Below are 23,242 nucleotides of genomic sequence, written 5' to 3' on the forward strand. Positions count from 1 at the left end.
TTTTGCAGTTGATCTTAATTTTAAGTAAAGCAAAAGTAAAAACACTCCCACTTTCCAGTAGGCTCCCCACGCGGGTAAAGAAACTAAATACTGTACACAAGAAGAAGAGAAGTTTTGAGAGCACACGTTAAGCTAAATTCAGGATTGGATTATACTAGCCTTATAATGACAATGATTTCTTGCTAGAAACACAATAACTTTATTCTGAACTAATTATCAATAAAAAAGTGTGTTTCTTAATTAAATAATATTGGTATTTGGTAAGTTCTTACATTATTGCACCACCCCCGGTTTATATGTTTATAGTCTTATTTAAAACCTAGATTAAGCAAACATTGAAGACCTCTATGTAACTTGTCCGTGAGTTAGATCACATTAGCGTTTGAATGCTCAATTTCGGTGGTTTATTGGTTATTTTAGATTTATTTTTATATTTTAGTCTCTGAAAATGGAACATAATTTCACCTTGACATCCAATTATGGAAAGTATGGATGAGATCCATAATTGGAAAAAAGACCGTACATGTTTATGGACTAAACCATAGTGTGAAAGGAATAAGCTTGAATCATGTGATACCACACTCCTCGTAAACTTTCCCATCAACCAATTCCCTATTTCAAGGTCATGTGTGATAAGCGGGCTGAGGGATCAATGGTTCATCTAATGAGCCCATCTCTCTGGCTTATTTTTGTTAGTTTGTTAAGTACCTGTCTAGCATAATAACTTAGAGACGGCAAAATTGAATTCATTTTCTTCAAAACATTGGATATGTTAATAGTAAAAAGGAGCTCTTTCTGTCTCAAATTTGAATAATATCTTTTACTTAAAATGGTTATTTTGATCATTCATCAAAGGATACCCTTGATTTCGAGTTAAACCAATTGAGACAATATTCCTCATTTTCAGTTGTGTTTGGGCAATGTTACTCGAAGATACTTGATACTTTAGAATTACAATTGACCATCATAGAGCCAATGTGGTCAAAGTTTCCAACTCCCTACACTTCTGAAAATTTCCAAACAGGATAAAGATCTTCGAACTAGTGGTTGGAAAACAACAAACTTCAGTGACTATGCTGAGAAAAAGGAAAGCACATCATCTACTTTGAAGATTGAATTCCCCACAAAACCAAGAACTTTGAAGCTTTTAAAATGAAGGAATAAGAGTATTAATTGACTTGGAGAAAGGAGGTCTGCAGATCATGGTCGCTTGTTCAAAAGCATAAGCGATCTCAATCAGCTTTGGTTCACTTCCTTTCACCCCTCCAAAGCATATACCAAAAGGCATACCATTAGTACTATTATAACCAGCAGGAACTATTATTGCTGGATATCCTCCAATAGCCAAAACTGTGGAAACACCTGAACCTATGTTCACTAAGGCATCCAGTTCATTCTCTATCATCAGTTTCTCAAATCCATCTTCTGAAAGTTTCTCCATCATCGCCATTGCCTTCCTCTCTTTCTCTCCAATCCCTTTTGTTGCTTCTGCTGCTATGAAAATTTCTTGACCAAAGCTTTTACTTCCTTCCTGTATTTATATTTGCAACAACCAAATAGTTTAAGAGTTCAAATTCTGTGCCAACTCTTTATAGTATATATCTAATATGGTAACTTTAAAAATAGGATAATAATTTGTTATAGTCGGTTAAATTTTACAGTCAGTGTATACAATGTAAATCCATAGTTTTAGCGAAAGAGATATAGCTTGCAAAGGAAAACTTCTATAACTAACCATGTCAAAAGCACATGATTGGAGAAAGGACATACCAATTTTGGGTTATTCTGGTTGAAGGCTATTATCTCAGCGAGTGATCTAACTGGGAGTGTGACTAGCTCTGCTAGATAATTGTTGAGTGAGAGCTTGAACTCTGCTAGTAATGCCACTTCCGCACCACTTTGATTGGGGTCTAAAACCACATCAATATTTGGAATTTCAAGATTATCCAATACAACTGCACCTCTTTGCCTGAACTTATCTAGAAAAGAAAAAAAAAGTTAAATGTGTTACTAAGAGTATAAATCTTGCATAGAAAGGCAAAAAATGATGAAATGTTAAATTACTAAACTATAATGCTCATACTTTTACCTTAGTGTCTGCAAATGACCAGTCAATATCGCATCAGCTTGATACACATCGGAAGGGGCAGAAAAGGATGTCTTACCACACCCAATCTCTTTCCCTTAAGGCCATCTTCATTGAGAAATTGTTTATAACCACCGGCTGGAATGAACTTTGCTGCTGCCCTTGTTGCTTCAAGGTCTCTTATATCGAAGCCAACAATGGAATCAAGAACATATACAGCATCTGAAACCGTTCTGCATATGGGCCTGCAAATTTGATCATCAGCAACATAATATAATCCTTTTGCCTATGCTGCTTACACTAAGTTTAGATAAACTAAATAAGCAATTGGGCATATCATACATAGACTTTCAAATGTAGTAGCTTTAGGCGCAACACCACACAATAGCGGAAGGTGCTAAAAGTGGATGAGGTAAGCCTTGAATCACATAAAGAAAAGATTTCTTAATAGAGATTATACAATCTCTCAAAATCAACATACATTATAGCTAAACAGTGAACGAAATGGAAGCAATGATACAATAGGATTAAGGCATTATTATTGTTATTACACTTGCACATTAGATCCAGAGTTTCTTCAGAATACTTGTCTACTAGCACAAGTGTGAGATTTAGGAAACATCTAGTTTTTGAAAACATCTAAGTTGTAAATATATTTAGTAGTCGAATGAAAATGGATACAAATGAGAATTCATATAACTGCTCCAACTAGTCTCGGATTGACGCTTAGTTGGTCGTTGATGGAATGAAGCAATTCTAATTTGACAATAGCATACAGAGATTACCCAATTGTGTCCTGTCGAGGAGAGAGGGGAATGACACCAACACGGCTAGTGAGTCCAACGGTGGGTTTGAGGCCTACAACAGCATTGTATTTAGCAGGGAAGATAATTGAGCCGTCAGTCTCAGTTCCTAATGACACAGCCACCATGTTAGCTGCTATAGATATTGCAGATCCACTGCTTGAACCACATGGACTTCCTCCTTCCACATACGGGTTCTGCATTTTCCACAAGGACCACAACAGTAAAATTTCTGACAGTATTTCGTCAAACAAACAATACTATAATTTAGTACTACCTCCGTTCCAGTTTATGTGAACATATTTACTTTTTGGTCCGTTCCAAAAAGAATTACCCCTTTCTAAATTTGAAAACTATTTTGCTTAAACGTACAATTCTACCCTAAATGAGAAGTTTTTATAACCACACAAATATTTTGGGCCCCTTTTTGAATTGTTTAGTACCACAAATTCCAAAAAAATTTATTTTTTCTTAAACTCCGTGTCCAGTCAAACAGGTTCACATAAATTGAAACGGAGGGAGTAAGATATAGCTGATCCCAACATGTTGAGTCATACATTTTAATGGGGCTTTTACAAACTAATTGATGAGTATTAACAAATTATCCAGTATTACCTCTTTATTTTCCTTGATTGGAACCTACCTGAAAAATTCAAAAGTAGTCGTCCTTACGAAGGAAGAGAGAAAGAAAGTAATACTACTTCTATTCTCCCAATTATGTGGCAGCGTTTGACTAGGTGGGAGTATAAAAGTTAGTCATAGACATTTGTGTGTTGTAGTCATTGTTGGAATTTTAAGCTTGTGTAGCTTAAAATGGAGGAAAAAATGAAATATTTGAGTTTCCCTTGACAAAGGGACATTGTCCCATATCGGAGGAAGAAAAGGTTTTTGATGAGTATATATATAATTGCTTTTCTTCTAGCTCTTAAAGAGTTAAGAAAAAGGCAAGCCTCGCGCCGCCGTCGTCGCTCGGCTTCGACTTCGGCTTCGGCTTCGGTTAACGAAAAATTCAATCCGGAATAACCCATGACCCGCGACCCGATTCGGTCAGGCCCGTTTTCTTTCCCGGATTATTTTAAATATATTTTTCCCGCAATATTTCAAACAACCCTTTTCCAACAGCCATGGCTGTTTCTGAAAGGTTACAAACCTTTTCAGAAACAATGCCAGCAACTCTATAAATAGAGTTTGAATCCCAGAATCTTTACTTACGAAATTTTTTGAGTTTCTTCTTCTTCTTCTTCACAATAAATTCCAGTGTGTTTTACAGTCTTCGAGTGGCTCGCTGTTCACCTGCGTTTTGGTACCAACACTCCGATGAGTTAAATTGTTCTATCCTGGGAGGATATATTCCAGCACCTCGGGTACTTGAGGGGAATAATTTTCTTAAGGACACACTGTGTATTCAGTGGGCTCGATTTATTCCTATACTGTTTTTTGTTTTTCAGAATCTATTTCGTTAAACAAGTATTACTAACTTTCTGTTTTATTTTTTCAGAAAGTTTAATTTTTTATTACAGCAATACAGAATTATAACAGTCATATCATTAACGGAATAGAAAGTTTAAAGTTAAATTATTTTTAAATATGGAAATACAATAACAAAGCATTAGAAAAGTCGTCTAAATCTACTAAATAAGAAAAAATCCTCCAATATTAGTATAGGTGGGGCAGAAAGGTTGAGCGGAGGCAGGCTCCTAGCTGCTCTACCTCTCTATTTTCAAAAGCCCTGCTCACTTATAGCCCTATAACCAAGCAGGCAGGCGAGACATCAGAGCAGCTGTAGAATGGAGATTGCAATTCCATTTATTTATATGAAAGGGGTTACCTGTATCCAAGGTATCTATTCTTACTAAAATACTTTGTTTTAACTGTATCGCACTATGTATCATTTGATAACCCTCAAAATCTTCCGTCTTTGGTTCAAATCGAATTTCAAATGGAAGAAATCCAAAGATATTTACAGCCAGATAGATCGCAACAACACAACTTCCTATATCCACTCTCGCCCGTTCAAACTCTTCTGTCCATCCCATCTAAAACCCTTGAATCAGTGAATCCGGGGGCTGTCGCCGCCTGATAGAGGCAGAAGCGGGGGCCACCGGAGCTATCTGCGTCGAGTGTTTCGATTGAAAGAGGAAGGGAGACAACTCAAATGCCAGCACAGAAATAGAAAGAGTCGTGCTTCAAAGTGGAATTCTTCTAAGATCCATTGCTCGATTTTGCTGCATAAAATCTCACTAAGTGGTTCTGGAAGGGTAACGTGTATTTGTGAATAAGAAAGTATGATATTATTCTAAGGACGGACTGAAAAGGATAGGAATAGTATGCCACATAAATTGGAATGGAGTGAGCAGACGACAATATGTGGAAGGAAAAGCAAGTATGCTCCGAGAACTCACCACACCTTGGCCACCTGTAGCAGACCATCCATCAGGAATACTGAAAGATCGAAAATGGTACCATTCACTCATACTAGCCTTTCCCAAAATCAAAGCACCATCATTCCTTAGCCTCTCCACAACTGTAGCATCTCTACGCACCTCTGAACCTAGCAACGCGTAAGACCCCGCAGTAGTATTAAGTTTATCCTTTGTTGCTATGCTATCTTTGACCAGAACAGGAATACCGTGTAAACTGCTCATTTTCTTCTTAATTATCTCCCTTTGTTTATCAGCTTCATCGGCTTGTTTTCGCACGTCCGGATTCACTTCGATAACTCCACGAAGAACAAGATTAAGGGTCTCAATTTTATGCAAGTACAAGTCAACGAGTTTTCTTGATGTGAGCTTGTTTTGGGCAAAGGCCAATTGTATGTCTTTGATTGTAGCTTCTTCAATATTGAAATGGTACTCCTGCTCGCAATTTCCATTTGTGTTATTGAAACTGTATACGGATAAAATCGATTAGTCCGTAGTACGAACTGGTCGAGATGATAATACTTTGATTGAGGAGCGTCTTCGTAATATCAGGTTGAAATCCGAAGTCAGGTCATCAAGATTCGAGTTCTAGGACCGATCAATGTCAAGCTCGATATCATTATCGAGCTCGAATCCAAATCGAACTATGAGGCGAAGCAAAATTATCGAGCTTAAGATTCATAGACTGACCGGCACCGATCCCGAATCAATACCGGACTTCGAGTCAGAATCGAGCTCGAGTCAAGATCGAGAGCTCGAGTCAATGCCGAGCTCGCGCCAATATCGAACTCACAGACAAGAGCCGTTGCAACCGCACTAGGGGAGAGAATCCTGGCGGGAATTAGGAAAAAGTTAATTCATCATGAGTTCCTCACTATGTTTTTTTTATTATATCTAAATCAAGATCCCTCCACTATAAAAGGGATGATTGTTGTTTCTGTAAAGCATCAAGACATTTATACATTGTAACAAGAACTCTATTTCTCATATTGAAAGATTAACCCTTTGAGCTCTATTACTTCATCATATTTTGCTCATTCATTTTCCTCCTTCCAACTGTTTTTATCTGTCATTCTTTATAGTCAAGGTTGTATATTTCTATTCCTTTCGACAATTTGTGTTAAATTATACCACATACCCTTAGAACTACATACAAATTCAACTCTATCCGATTTTCCAGGTAAACAGTTTGGCACCCACCGTGGGGCTAAGGATAATAGTGGTTATTTGATACAAATCTGCAACACACACCAGTTTACGCTTGTCTTTTGAAAGTGTCTTTGACTTCGGATTAGCAATGACAAACCCTCGATTAATGGCTTTACCTATTGACAACGAAGTCGACCTTCAAGATAAAATCAACAACTTGACGCCTAAGGCCGGAAGGCCGCTTATCGATGTCGTGGAAGCTCGAGTCAAAGTACCTGAAGCTCGGGTCCAAGTACCACTAGACATTAATTCGCATGTGGCCCTTGAGGCAAACCAACATTCTAAACCTGAAAATAGAGTTCATGGTGGTACTGATCTGCAGCTCGAGACACCCATAAAGTTGAGGAAAACGTAGTCAGCTTGCGTATGATTTTTTAAATGCTGCAAGCCCAACAGGTAGCAATAGCTTAGTTGCAGAGCCAAACCCAGGTACCGAGCAGGCCGGAGCCCAGTCCACCTCGAGAAATTGCACACAGAACGGAGCCAGCTATAGTAAGATCAAATGAGCAAGAATCGGGGACTACTCCTGAAATTTCTAAGATACCCGAGGAGCTCACAAAGCGGATCGAAGCAAACGATAAAAAAGTAGAAACATATAACTCCAGGGTCGATCATATCCCGTGGGCACAACCAATGATAAAAGGGTTGGATTCCAAAAAAATTATGCAAAAGCCTTTTCCCTCGAGTGCAGCCCCAAAAGTAATCCCCAAAAAATTCCGTATGCCCGAGATTCCTAAATATAACGGAACGATCGACCTCAATGAACACGTCACCTCTTACACATGTACCATCTAAGGTAACGATTTAGAAGATGATGAAATCGAATCTGTGTTGTTGAAAAAATTCGGAGAGACCCTTTCAAAGGGAGCAATGATTTGGTATCACAACCTGCAACCGAATTCCATCAACTCCTTTGCCATGTTAGCAGATTCTTTCGTAAAGGCACACGCCAGTACCATAAAAGTTACAACAAGGAAATCGGACCTTTTCAAATTTAAACAAAGGGATAATGAAATGTTGAGGGAGTTCGTGTCCCGATTTCAAATGGAACGCATGGAATTGCCACCGGTCACAGATGATTGGGCCGTTCAAGCTTTCACCCAAGGGTTGAACAAGCGAAGTTCGATAGCATCACGTCGGCTAAAATAGAATTTGATCGAGTATCCAACCACAACTTGGGCACATGTGCACAATTGATATCAGAATTTGACGACCAATTAGGAGCTCCTTCTGGATCAGTACATCCAAACAGGCCGGTTATTAAAAACTAGGGGGACATCGATAGAGAGCCAAGGTCGAACAGGGACCGATATCAACCATACATCGCAGATCGAAGGAACAATGGTTCGGGACGCAATTCCGCCCGAAACAATCGAAGAAGTGATCGAGGACAGAATGCTCGGGGACTTATGAGCAAATGTGGTTTTGACAAATATGTTGATCCAATAGAGGCACCTCGGTTATCGGAATATAACTTTAGCATCGATGCATCGGGCATTGTATTGGCAATCGGAAGGATCAAAGATACTAGGTGGTCCAAACCCATGCAAATCGATCCTTCCCAAAGAAACCCAAATTCAATGTGCAAATATCATGGCACACATGGCCACAAGACCGAGGATTGAAGGAAATTAAGGGAGGAGGTAGCCCGTCTATTCAATGAGGGCCACCTTCGAGAGTTCCTCAGTGATCGAGCCAAGAATCATTTCAGAGAGAGAGACGCCAACAGAAAAAATAAACAAGAGGAACCCCAACATATCATTCATATGATCGTCGGTGGTGTCGACACTCCACAGAGACCCATACTCAAACGCACAAAGATACCGATCACTAGAGAAAAACTAACCCGAGATTACGTGCCCGAAGGCACTTTATCATTCAACAACGAAGAAGCCGAAGGCATTTCTCAGCCCCATAATGACGCTCTGGTAATTTCTATCTTGTTAAATAAAGTTCAAGTTAAGCGTGTTTTAGTGGATTCAGGTAGCTCTGCGAATATCATCCGATCGAGGGTCGTGGAGCAGCTCGGCCTACAAAATCAAATCGTGCCCGCAACTCGGGTCTTAAACGGCTTCAATATGGCCAGTGAAACAACTAAAGGGGAGATTATTCTAACGGTGAACGTGGCTGGAACTATTCAAGATACCAAGTTCCACGTAATCGAGGGCGACATGAGGTACAATGCCCTACTCAGAAGGCCTTGGATCCACAATATGAGGGCGGTACCTTCGACTCTCCACCAAGTAATGAAATTTCCGATGTCGGACGATATAAAAACAGTGTGCGGGGTCGACGAGATAACGCTGATATCGACACTATCAACCTCGAAAAGGTCAAGCATCAAAGGTAAACGAGAAGTTAAATAGCAATCACAGCCGCCAGCCTCGACCGAATCGGGGAAGCAAGAAATAGAAGAAGAGGAGAAGGATTTTCTGACCCCTCAAACTTTTATCATCTCCGAAGATTCCGATGCCACCAAATCAACGATCGAAGAGCTGGAACAGGTTATATTGATCGAGCATCTACCCGAGAGAAAGGTATACCTGGGAACGGGATTGACCCCCGAACACAGGAAAAAACTTATTCAATTTTTTATCGATAACATAGATTGTTTTGCTTGGTCCCATTTAGACATGACATGGATCCCACCGTCAATAACAACGCACTGGCTGAGCCTGGACCCTAGGTTCAAACCGGTGAAACAAAAAAGAAGAACTCAGTCCGAGGTAAAGCACGCATTCGTAAAGGGCAATGTAACTAAACTTCTCAAATTAGGGTCGATTCGGGAAGTAAAATATCCCGAATGGTTAGCCAATGTATTCGTAGTCCCTAAAAAAGGGAACAAACTCAAAATGTGTGTAGATTATAAGGATTTAAACAAGGCGTGCCCCAAAGATTCTTTTCCACTGCCTAATATCGATCGCATGATCGATGCTACGACCGGCCATGAGATCCTTACTTTTCCCGATGCCTATTCCGGGTACAATCAGATTCAAATGAACCTGGAGGACCGAGAAAAGACTTCATTTATCACCAAGTATGGAACACATTGTTATAATGTAATGCCCTTCGGGCTAAAAAATGCATGAGCTACTTACCAACGCCTAGTAAATAAAATGTTCGAAGAACAAATAGGTAAGTCAATGGAAGTTTATATTGATGGCATGCTAGTTAAGTCCCTGCGCGCCTACCATTTGACTCATTTACAGGAGACGTTCGAGATTTTAAAGAAATACAACATGAAGCTCAACCCCGAGAAATGTGCTTTCGGGGTTGGTTCTGGCAAGTTCCTTGGCTTCATGGTATCAAATCGGGGAATCGAGTTCAATCCTGATAAAATCAAGGCCATCGAAGACATCACTGTTGTGGATAGTGTAAAAGCCGAGCAGAAGCTAACCGGACGGATAGCCGCCTTAGGCCGATTCATTTCGAGGTCGTCGGATCGAAGCCACAGATTCTTCTCTCTACTCAAAAAGATGAACGATTTCGCCTGGACCCCGGAATGCCAACAGGCATTAGAAGAATTGAAGCGATACTTGTCGAGCCCACAACTGCTTCACACACCGAAGGCAGATGAGAAACTTTACTTATACTTGGCGATATCAGAAATCACGGTAAGTGGCGTCCTATTTCGAGAAGAGGAAGGTACGCAATTTCCTACTTATTATGTAAATCGAACCTTAGGAGAAGCAGAAACTAGATATCCACACTTAGTGAAATTGGCACTTGCATTGATAAGCGCCTCTAGAAAGTGAAGACCATACTTTCAATGTCACCCCATATGCGTGTTAACCACTTACCCACTTCGTAATATTTTGCACAAGCCCGAAGTTGAAAAAGAACTCTTGATAAAATCAGGCACATCATCGGGGGTTTGGACCCTCTTCACATATGGTGCTTCGAATGTGAAGGGGTCCGGGCTTGGCATCGTTTTGAAACCCCCCCACGGGTGGCACTATTAGGCAATCTATCAAAACTTCTAGGTTGACTAACAATGAGGCCGAGTACGAGGCCATGATTGCAGGTCTCGAGCTAGCTAAAAGCTTGGGAGCATAAGTCATTGAAGCCAAATGTGACTCTTTACTAGTGGTGAACCAAGTAAACAAAACCTTCAAAGTTCGAGAAGATAGAATGCAAAGGTATTTGGACAAATTACAAGTAAATTTGCACTGTTTCAAGGAATAGACGTTACAACATGTGCCTCGAGAACAAAACAGTGAAGCCGATGCACTCGCAAATTTAGGGTCATCAGTCGAGGAAGATGAGATCGACTCGGGGACTGTCGTTCAACTCTCGGGATCCGAAATCGAGGAAGGTCATGCCGAGATAAATTCTACAAGCTTAACTTGGGATTAGAGGACTAATTATATTGAATACTTGAAGAACGGAAAACTCCCATCGAACCCTAAAGAATCGAAGGGCCTACGAACCAAAGCTGCTTGATTCACGTTGGCTGAAGATGGAACATTATACAGAAGGATATTCGATATACCATTGGCAGTATGCTTAGGACCAGGAGACACCGATTATGTTTTACGAGAGGTCCATGAAGGCACTTGTGGAAACCACTCCGGCGCCGAACCACTGATTCACAAAATCATCAGAGCAGGATACTACTGGGATAGCATGGAAAAGGACACTAAGGAGTTTGTTCGAAAATGTGATAAATGTCAAAGGTTGGCACCGATGATCCATCAACCCGGAGAACAACTTCATTCAGTCATGTACCCATGACCATTCATGAAATGGGGGATGGATATCGTCGGCCCTCTACCATCGGCCCCAGATAAAGCTAAGTTCATTTTGTTTATGACTGACTATTTCTCTAAATGGGTTGAAGCACAGGCGTTCGAGAAAGTGAGAGAAAAAGAGGTTATAGACTTCATCTGGGATCACATCGTGTGTCGATTTGGGATACCCGCAGAAATAGTATGCGACAATGGTATGTAATTTATCGGCAGTAAAGTGACAAAATTTCCCGAAGACCATAAAATAAAAAGGATATTGTCAACACTGTATCACCCCAGTGGGAACGAACAAGCCGAATCGACAAACAAGACTGTCATCCAAAACCTGAAGAAAAGGTTGAACGAAGCTAAAGGGAAATGGAGAGAAATTCTGCCCGAAATCCTTTGGGCATATCGAACAACATCGAAGTCCAGTACGGGGGCAACTCCGTTTTCTTTAGTGTATGACTCTAAAGCATTAATTCTAGTCGGAGAACCCAGCGCAAGGTTTCGACATACATTGGAGAAATCAAACCACAAGGCTATGAATATTAGCCTCGAATTATTAGATGAAAAACGAGAAGCGACACTTGTTCCAATGGCTGCGCAAAAGCAACGAATCGAAAGGTACTACAATAGATGAACCAACCTCCGCCACTTCAGGATCGGGAACTTAGTCCTAAGGAAGGTCACCACCAACACTCGAGATCCTAATGAAGGGAAGCTCGGCCCGAAATGGGAAGGACCCTATCAAGTCCTCGATACAGTCGGAAAAGGGTCTTATAAACTCGGAACGATAGATGGCGAACCATTATCAAATAACTGGAACATATCACTTCTCAAACGATATTATTGTTAAGGTATGATTTTCTCCCTTCTTTCATCCATATGTATTCGATGCTAACTCATTGCAGGAGTTCGACCAAAGACATCGAGACCTCAGGTTTTAAAGTACGCATTGCACTCTTTTTCTCTTAGATCGTTTTTTATCCCAATGGGGTTTTTCCGATGAGGTTTTTTAACGAGACAACAACTATGTGCTACCTGAGGACAATTCAATAGTATCCAAGGCTTCTTTACAATCAACCTCGAATACCCGCTTTACCATCGAATAAATAGAGTTTGATACAAGAAAGTTATTTCATATCAAATTCATGTCAAATAGGGTCTCGATAGGGAAAAGTGTAAGGGCCAAATGGTCAAAACGAACCAGCATACGGGTCTTTTCCAAAAATAAAGGATTGCTAAGTGGTTCGTATGCCTACTTGATGAAAGGGAACGAACAACCCGTCATTTCCAGGTTTATGGATTGGATTCAGTCAGCCTCACGACATTGCTCGCATAGTTTTGCTCGAGCACTGGCGCAAAATACGAACATATGTATAATGACTTCTTTACCGATATTTTGAAAATTTCATTCTGCTTCATGATTCAAACAGGCTTAAGGGTCGACCACTACCGAAAGAGTTTTTGAAAAACTTACACCATAAAAGCCTACGGGCTACAATACTTCGAGTTCGAGTTCGAGTTCGAACAATCACTCACTCGACTATTTAGCCTAAAGGCTATCTTACTTCGAGTTCGAGCAATTACTCACTCGACCATAAAGCCTATGGGCTACAATACTTCAAGTTTGAGCAATCACTCACTCGACTATTAAGCCTAAGGGCTATCTTACTTCGAGTTCGAGCAATCACTCACTAGATGGGCTACAATCTTCGAGTTCGAGTTCGAGCAATCACTCACTCGACTATTAAGCCTAAGGGATATCTTACTTCGAGTTCGAGCAACCACTCACTCGACCATAAATCCTACGGGCTACAATACTTTGAGTTTTAACAATCACTCACTCGACTATTAAGACTAAGGCTATCTTACATCAAGTTCGAGCAATCACTCACTTGACCATAAAATCCTACGGGCTACAATACTTCGAGTTTGAGCAATCACTCACTCTGCAGCAAAGAGGTCCATATTTTTTTTCAATTTCAAGGACTCCGCCTTTATCATATCGACCTCCTCACGGAGTTTCCCGATCATCTCAAGCTTTTGCTGCAAATGTGGGACCGAAAAATTAGCCATCGTTCCAATATCGAGCCCATAGGCTTTTAATAGTATCATTACCTTCTCGGTCAGATCGATCTGACCTTGGTGAGCCTTGGCCAACTCAGCTCGGAGGTCCTTAATTTCCTCTCCCTTTGCTCTAAGAGGAGTTTAAGGGTGTTCCTCTCCTCTGTGACCCGTTGGAGGTCGGCCTCGCATCGATGCAGCTCGACACGAGACCGAGAACATGCTTCTCGATGAACTGTTGCGACTTATGAATAAAGAAGAAATGAAGTTAGAAAAGAAAAACAAACATAAAGATAATGCCAACAAAGTAAGTTAAATCTTACCCAATTCAAAGCCTGTTGCACTCCGTGGAAAATATCCGTTGCATCACTAGTGTCGTCAACATCGTCGACACCAGTAAACAGATCACGAAAAAGGTCCTCTCCCTTATGAGATTCATCCACCTCGAGGGCCCCCAAAGCTTGGGCTTCCCAAATTGTGTCATGCCCCGAACCTGGGGGGGGGGGGCGAGACCGGCACCCGGTGCCTCATCTATCCTTGCGTTCCAACTTGCGACTAAGGGACTATGAACATATAATGTCATACTTTGGCCATGGGCCACATTGCAAGACAATTTGCAAAGCAAAAATCAAACTGAACGGAAACTAACGCTGACTAAACAGCAATATAAAGCTGGGCCAACAAGGCCATCATAATTACTATAAATGATAAACCAACCAAATATACATACAAGGCCTACAAGCCCAACATACTACACTAACTGACAGGATATGTCTACAAGCCTCTACTGATGGATGTACTGTGATCGGAACAGGGCCCCGACCTACCCATAACATATATACATATATATACAGAATATGTACACCTGACTTAACCATAACCTATATACATATATACACAAGATGTACATAAAACTCTAGACCCGGCAACTCCGAAGGACGTGGAGCTTACCGATCAAGCTGAACTAGGGCAACACCTACTGAGGAGGTCTACCCATCCGTCTGTCGAACCTGCATGCATGAGATGCAGCGTCCCCGGCAAAAAGGGACGTCAGTACGAAATAATGTACCGCGTATGTAAGGCAACAGAATAAATGAAAGCTGAAACTAAACTGATAATATTATAACTGAAAGCAACTGGGAGTCAAAGATAATCTGGAGATATGCTTTCCTGCTGATACTAACTTAACTCTCTCAATATAGTAAGTAAAATAGATGTCCGGCCTTATAAGGCTTGGTATATATATAACTGCTATGCCGTAGTAGGCTCGCTCATAGGCGCTCGGCCATACTAGGCTATGTATCTCGGCCAACTGGGCTCGCTCATAGGCGCTCGGCCACAGTAGGCTCGGTATATAACTTACCATCTAATTAGAGGTTGCCCAATAGGGGCCTGCCCATCGATTATAGCTCAATGGTAATGAAAATACTATAATACTGTATATATGGGCTTTCTGCTCTCTTGACTGGAAGAAGACAATACTCAATTAAATATGAAATCCCGATAAGGAGAATACTGTAATTTATGAGACTAGGATAATGTATATAAATTCGGGAGTATGAACTTCTCTTTATGCCTCGTTATCAAACACATGTAATTATGAGATCATGCCAAAATAAAGGAAGGGCTTAGCCTTAACATACCTGAGCCGATTCTCTTGACAATCCCTTTAACACACGTCAATTGCGATAACACGTAATGGCGGATCGAGTAGGAAAAAATTCGTATGATATTCTTGGAAAAGATTATACCGTACTCCCTTAGAGTCACGATTTCACGCTGCTGCACTTTCATACGAAATGTCGAGCTCCATTCTTTACTTAGCAAGCCTTAGCATCCTACTTTTAATAAGGTAAGAGATCTCTTAAATTTGAGAGTTCCATCTGTTACTTGCATCTAGATATAAGCATCTCAATTTAAAATTTGATAGGCCTTTTATATAAGTGGGTGTGGGCCCCACACTTTGTAATGACTAAGCCACTAATGTGACACCTTATCATAAGAATTATGAGTCATTAATTTGGACAAGGTTTGCTGCCACATTAGGTTCCTTAGTCTTTATCAAAAGACCCTAATTAATCATCCACCAACTCCTTAATCAACTTATTAATTCCCTACTAATCTAATAATTAATCAATTACCCACATAGTTATGAATTATCTCAAATTACTTAAAATACTACTCACTTTTAACATACCTTAAACACCTTACTATCATGGTCATGTGGTACCTTGTATGGCACTAGTCCATAAATATCGGATATTATAGCTCGGATCGTATTTTATCTCAAAATGACAACTTTGACGAAATTCATTTCCTTCGATTTGCTTACCCTCTCACCTTCACAAATTTACTCATCACTTGTTTGAAGTAGCACAATACTTATAATCCCAAAATAATCTCATTCCCGAACTTACGTCGATTAACTTACGATGAAACTTTAATGTCCGAAAATGGGGGATGTAACATCTCATTTCCGAGCTTATATCAATTTACTTATGGTGTAATTTCATGTACAAAAATATGGGGTGTAACATCATTTTCCCCTTTTGGAATATTCATCCTCGAATGTTGACTGACATACTTATCATTCTCATAACCCATAACTCTTGCGAATACCTTAATACTCTCCTTTTTCCTCCAGCTTTTAGACGATCTCTAGGCTTTACTTTGTGAACATATATAGAATTATGACAAGTTGTCCCTCTGGGCGTCTATGGCTTTACTACATTTAGGTAGGCCATACTATACCATAACTCTTACTTCGATTTACCGTTACTGAGGTCTGCTACCAAACTCTAGGTTACTCTCATTTCTTATCCTATATTTATAAGTCTAAGTCCTTTAATGCTTCCTCATTACTGTTCATCTTAAGAATGACGGCCTAATCTCATCTTATACTTTGTAACTTTTATCCATCCCTTGTTGATTCACCTCAATATTGATCTATAACCTACCACTGACAACTTGACCTTTTATGTAACACTGCCGCTAGGGCTCACGTCTCATCGAGGAACATTTGAACTAATTAGACTGATCCACATGAGGCGATACCATGTTTTCATAACCGTATTTTATAGCATCCCAATGTGATTCACCTTACGTGGGTATTTTAATCCTGTACAATTCATGAAATCCCTTTCTTTTATTCTTCAAATCATTACTCAATCGGAGGCCCCAAACGTTATCCTTTATTTGTCACAATTACACCCTCATTCTATTACTAGGGTAGCATTCCATTTCTTCTAAATGTTACTAGTCTTAGACTTCTTCGAGTTCATTCAGGCTATACTGAGCTTTCTATAACTTTGAGAAACCATCAGCTCTCTCGTTTTCGTGTGCTTAATCCCGAGGACTTATCCATTCTTGTTACCTTCTCACTCGCCCTTTCTTATCCTTACTCTTGTCTTCCTAAAACCTTGTCGCTCTACCATACTTTAGCTTGTGACCTACATATATCTATTTATATTACTTGTAACCTCCCTTCAACTTGCTTTCACCATAGATTTCCTTATGTTGTTCTGGAACATTAAGCGATACATCACATCGTCTCTAACTCTTCTTTTCTCTCTTAACTAGACCACTCAGTACCTAGAAACCATAGGCTGGAAGATATGCCATTGATGACGCCGTTATCATTCCTGGATACTGAATCCTCGCGCTTCTAGCCTTCTATCCATAGTATGGACTATTCATAACCTTCTACACCTGAATATCTCGTATGTTGTTAACCTTTACCTTGCTTACCTTAAAATCTCGCATCGCATCTTCTATCTATTTCATGACCTCCCTTCCACATAGGTATGATTCACATCCACAACTTGAAGCTCTATTACAATACTCGCACCTCTGGCGTATACACAATCCGGTGGGAGCTTCATACTGACTTCTTATGCGGCTGATACTCTTGTAACTGACTTCATTGTAGAGCCGTTGTATAATATGGCTACTGTACTATCTTTCTTTCACCCCTGATATTAAGAGTGATCATGCTCTGTTCTCAATCACGATTTCTATAATTTTCTGGGTCCAATAATCAGACTCCTAATTTACTTAGTTGATGTAACTCTTTAGTTTCCCCTTCCCTCTGATCAATCTTTATGTAGGCTTAAGCTATCTTTCGATGTGCGGCTCATGGCATTAGTTATTACTTTAGACCTTCATGGACGTTATGGAATATCCATGATACAATCTTTTAACAATTCAATCCTTTGTCTATGACCTGGACTCAATTATTTCTTTTAACTCATACCAGAGTCTTCTACGACTGTATGATTGTCAACATATATGCTGCATGGATAATACTCCGAACTCTTAAGTGCGTTCATAACGTAACTAACTCTGGACCATCGATCAAATAATTCCTTCCGTTCCTTCTCAACATTCTTTAAATGTAAGTAATTACTTTTCCTGGTTGTTCTGCCACTTGTTGTATGAATACTTGGCTTATCTTAGTGCCCACACATATTGGAATTCCATACAACCCATATTATCTTGAATATCATCTTTTGACCTTTTTCTTCTTCCCGTCCATTAGCCACGATAGGTGCCACTTTCTTATGGAGTGCATACAACATTGTAGTAAGACTGTTTTTACATGACCCTTTCTTCTTCAAGTTACTATGCTTAGGTTGAAGCCTTCTTCCTTATTTCCTCAGCTAGCCTTTCATTGTAGTACTTAGGGGGGACCCTCTGACTCTTGTAAAATGCTGCGAGCTTATTACATCGTATATCCGATAGAATTTTTGATGTCCTTCCTTGCCTATAAATTTCCGTAGTTACTTACCTCCAGGCTCACGTGCTTGTAGGGCCATTTCTAAACTGAAATGCTGATAGTCTTCCCAGTGGCACTCTCTTTTATTTCCGTAACACTCATATGGTACCTTTAACTACCCCAACTCCCATCTGAATATTTCTCAAGTATTACAATGACATTACTGCGAGGCTGAATTCACTATATTGGGTTTTACTATGTTTATCTTGCACGATCTGCTGACTCGTCTGTAACCTCCTGTTTAGCCATAACTAGGCTCTTCCTGGATCAACTACTAACTGCTTGTTGGTTCATTCTCATATTTGTATTCCGCGTAATCCCTCTTGGATTATTCCCTTTGTCTTAACTTACGTCTTGCACTGGCTCCTTATTTATCGATAACATCTTGAGAAGGAACCCTTACTTCCTTTCCTTGACGTCGTGCTTGCATTGTGTTCTGGAATCGTAGAATATTGGTAGGATTTAGATAAGTGCAATTTCATTCCTTTCTCATTTTTATCGCATTCTTCCTTTACTATTCCATAATTACTAGAACCTCTTAATTTTGACTTAATGCCATATTATTCCATATTCCTCCCTTTAGAGGAGTACTAAAAGTTGGAGCCACGATGATCTACATATAGATGTTTTACCTTTTCATATTTGGCATCTTTTCACATCATCGATAACCCTTACACGCCTTGCAGTAATCCTTCTGTACCAAGGATAACGAAATTCCTTAGTCACGAGGGAGACACCTAGTGTAACTGGCACACATAGTCCCTTAAGGTTAACTTTGCTCACATTGCTTGCTTCAGGGAAGCGTCTTCCTCAAAGACCATTCTCTGAATTTCTCATGAACCTTCTTCTATTTTCCATTTTATTATCGCCGGAACGAAATCTGAAATTCTCACGATACCGACTATTATCAAATTACTCACTCCCTAATTCATGTTTAGTTTATCTTGTTCACCAGCCCATACTAATTTCTATTACTCTGGAGTCTAACTTTTCCTTCTGGTAGTCGCGTTGGAGTCACGAGCTTATTTCTCGAGACTTTATGGCCTATACTCTTTTGTTGTCTCAAGGCCTGTCACCTCTCATCTTTTCCTTCACTTAACTATAGACTATGTAATACTGTCATTCATTTCATTTGTATTTTTTAATCTTCCGTTGTCATCCATGTATCACATCTTACTCATAATGCTTCATTAACTGGGTACCTCATGCCCTTCTTCACCTTGCTTCTTTTACTTGCTGAAACTTGTGTCTACCTTCCGATTCTCTTATTCCTTTTTACCGTAAGAGTGGATAGGTATTCTTGCCTTAGGGATCCTTATCAAGAAGCTTACACATCTTAGTACACACATGATCTACTGAATACCTTACATTTACTCATCATAAGCATCATCAAAAATCGAGTTCCTCTGACTTAACTCTTCCATAGCCACATTCAATATCTTACCAACTGTCATTCTGGATATAGGCATCATCATATTATGAATAGGATAGAGTTTAGGAAATTGAGTTCTTACAACTGAGCTCTACCACACGATCTAGAGTAAGAAGAAAGAGTGACAGTCCTAAATGCCCTGTAGCCTCCTGCTTATAAGTGTGGTACACAACACACCCATAAACAAGACTCTTCTAGACACAGCTTGTACACTCCCTAGGATAGAACTGCTCTGATACCACTTCTTTCACGCCCCGAACCTGGGGGGCGAGACTGGCACCCGGTGCCTCATCTATCCTTGCGTGCCAACTTACGACTAAGGGACTCTGAACATATAATGTCATACTTTGGCCATGGTCCACATTGCAAGATAATTTGCGAAGCAAAATATAAAACTGAACGGAAACTAACACTGACTAAACATCAATATAAAGCTGGGCCGATAAGGCCGTCATAACTACTATAGCTAACAAGCCAACAAAATATACGTACAGGGCCTACAAGCCCAACATACTACACTAACTGACAGGATATGTCTACAAGCCTCTACTGATGGATGTACTGTGATCGGAATAGGGCCCCAACCTACCCATAACCTATCTACATACATACACAAGATGTACACAAAACTTCTAGATCCGGCAACTCCGAAGGACAGAGAGCTTACCGATAAAGCTGAACTCGGGAAACACCTACTGAGGAGGTCTACCCATCTGTCTGTCTGAACCTGCACATGCAACGTCCTTGGCAAAAAGGGATGTCAGTACGAAATAATGTACCGAGTATGCAAGGCAACAGAATAACTAAAAGCTGACACTAAACTGATAATATTATAACTGAAAGCAACTGGGAGTCAAAGATAATCTGAAGATATGCTTTCCTGCTGATACTGACTCAATTCTCTCAATATAGTAAGTAAAATAATTGTCCGGCCTTATAAGTCTTGGTATATATATAACTACTATGTCGTAGTAGGCTCGCTCATAGGCGCTCGACCATACTAGGCTCTGTATCTCGGCCAACTGGGCTCGCTCATAGGAGCTCGTCCACAGTAGGCTCGGCATAAAACTTACTATCTAATCAAAGGTTGCCCAATAGAGGCCTGACCATCGATTATAGTTCAATGGTAATGAAAATATAGTAATACTGTATATATAGGCTTTCTGCTCTCTTGACTAGAAGAAGACAATACTCAATTAAATATGAAGTCCCGATAAGGAGAATACTGTAATTTATGAGACTAGGATAATGTATATAAATTTGGGAGTATGAACTTCTCTTTATGCCTTGTTATCAAACACATGAAATTATGAGATCATGCAGAAATGAAGGAAGGGCTTAGCCTTAACATACCTGAGCCGATTCTCTTGACAATCCCTTTAACACACGTCAATTGCGACAACACGTAATGACGAATCGAGTAGGGAAAATCCGTATGATATTCTTGGAAAAGATTATACCGTACTCCCTTAGAGTCGCGATTTCACACTGCTGCAGTTTCATACGAAATGTCGAGCTCCATTCTTTACTTAGCAAGCCTTCGCATCCTACTTTTAATAAGATAAGAGATCTCTTAAATTTGAGAGTTCCATCTGTTACTTGCATCTAGATATAAGCATCTCAATTTATAATTTGATAGGCCTTTTATATAAGTGGGTGTGGGTCCCACACTTCGTAATGACTAAGCTACTAAATATGACACCTTATCATAAGAATTATGAGTCATTAATTTGGACAAGGTTTGCTGCCACGTTAGGTTCCTTAGTCTTTATACAAAGACCCTAATTAATCATCCACCAACTCCTTAATCAACTTATTAATTCCCTCCTAATCCAATAATTAACCAATTACCCACATAATTAAGAATTATCACAAATTACTTAAAATACTACTCACTTTTAACACACCTTATATACCTTACTATCATGGTCATGTGGTACCTTGTATGGCACTAGTCCATAAATATCGGATATTATAGTTCGGATCGTATTTTATCTCAAAATGACAACTTTGACAAAATTCATTTCCTTCGATTTGCTTACCCTCTCACCTTTACAAATTTACTCATCACTTGTTTGAAGTAGCACAATACTTATAATCCCAAAATAATCTCATTCCCGAACTTACGTCGATTAACTTACGACGAAACTTTAACGTCCGAAAATGGGGGATGTAACATCTCATTTCTGAGCTTATATAAATTTACTTATAGCGTACTTCCATGTACAAAAACATGGGGTGTAACAAATCACCCCTTCGGAAAAGGTAGGGAAAGTGGGCGAGTCATCAATTACTACTGCCCCAAGTAAGTCACTCAGGGCGTTCTCTTCGGTTCGAAGAGATTCGGGGACGGCCTCTTCAAACATATCCCTCATCCGTTGACTTCGATGGGAGGCACCCTCGATCTCTAACGATTCGGGGACTCTACCCGAATCTTTCTCCGATATACTCTCAGTTCGAGGCGGAGCATTATAAACTACCATCGATCCAGCCTCCTGTGGAGCGCCGATGGTTTTCTTCATTCGGTCCACCAGTACGGACCCGTCGTCTTCTTCTTCCTCGTCTTCATCCCTTAGATGCCGAACTGATTCTAAGGTTAGAGGGATGATATTCTTCTTCGACTTACGAGTTGACCTTGCCTTCGATTTTGGATTTTCGTAAGTAGAGTCCCTTTTTCTCTTATTATCCTTTGCCGATTTATAAACCGGGGCCGAAGCTTCTTCCTCGCCGGACAAAGGCCTCAAAACCACATTTCTGCCCAGGCCTACATATAAGAAAAATTGGTTAAGTATATGGAAGACATTTCGTTCGAACTATCAAAGACATAGGAAAAAAACTTACTGTGATTTTTAACCTCTCATCGGCCCTTTGCCAAATCACGTCACGAACGTTCGGCATATGTAGAGGTCGAAGCCAGGTCCCGCACCCAGCTCTTAAGGTGAGAAACTGCACCGGGCATCCAAGGAACTGCTGCATCACAAAAGAAATACCAGCTAGAAAGAAACAAAAAGACGAGATGATAGGGAATAACAACAGTATTACACTTACACTTCATGTTCCACTCCTCGGGGAATGGCATCTTTTCGACTGGGATCAGGTCCGAAGTCTCCACTCGAACGAACCTGCTCATCCAGCCTCGATCCTTGTCCTCGTCTATGCTTGAGAACAGTACCTTAGTAGCCCGGCGTTGAAGTGTTATTGATCCACCTCGAAAGACGCGGGGACTATACAATCTAATAAGATGGTCGAGGGTGAAAGGCACCCCCTCGATCTTGTTCGCAAAGAAACGGATCAGAATAACGATCCGCCAAAAAGAAGGATGAATCTGGCCTAGGGTTATTTGGTATTGACGATAAAAATCGATGATAACAGGGTCGAAAGGTCCTAACGTAAAAGGGTAAGTATACACACTTAATAAACCTTCCACGTGGGTGGTAATATCTTCGTCGGGAGCCGGAATTACCACTTCCTTTTTATCCCAGTTGCAATCTGTCTTTAACTCTGCAAGTTGCTTTTTGGTTATCGAGCATAAATACCTCGATACAGGCTCACACATACGAGGAACCAACGAGCCTTTGTCGACCTTAAAATTGGAGGTGAGAAGACACGTTCCGGGAACACACTCCTCAGGCCGTGGCTCCACCGGTGTTTTATCAGCGGCGGGCTGTGAAGAAGAAGCCTCTTCTTTTTGAGGGACGTTTTTTGATGTTTTCACCATTTT

General features: G+C 40.3%; 1 protein-coding gene across 1 annotated transcript; it reads right to left on the reverse strand.

Annotated features, from left to right (window-relative positions):
* Positions 1-1,004: 1,004 nt before the first annotated feature.
* On the reverse strand, positions 1,005-23,239 carry LOC107786448 (putative amidase At4g34880). Its single transcript, XM_075251016.1, has 9 exons — positions 22,942-23,239; positions 21,950-22,285; positions 6,561-6,634; positions 5,292-5,783; positions 2,872-3,086; positions 2,153-2,331; positions 2,090-2,120; positions 1,771-1,969; positions 1,005-1,531 (listed from the first exon to the last, which is right to left on the reverse strand). Exons 1-9 carry the CDS (start codon positions 23,237-23,239, stop codon positions 1,148-1,150), a joined length of 2,208 nt encoding a protein of 735 aa, XP_075107117.1. The 3' UTR covers positions 1,005-1,147.
* Between the last annotated feature and the right edge of the window lie 3 nt (positions 23,240-23,242).

The sequence above is a fragment of the Nicotiana tabacum genome, chromosome 4 (assembly GCF_000715075.1).
Source record: "Nicotiana tabacum cultivar K326 chromosome 4, ASM71507v2, whole genome shotgun sequence".
Classification (NCBI taxonomy): Eukaryota; Viridiplantae; Streptophyta; class Magnoliopsida; order Solanales; family Solanaceae; genus Nicotiana; species Nicotiana tabacum.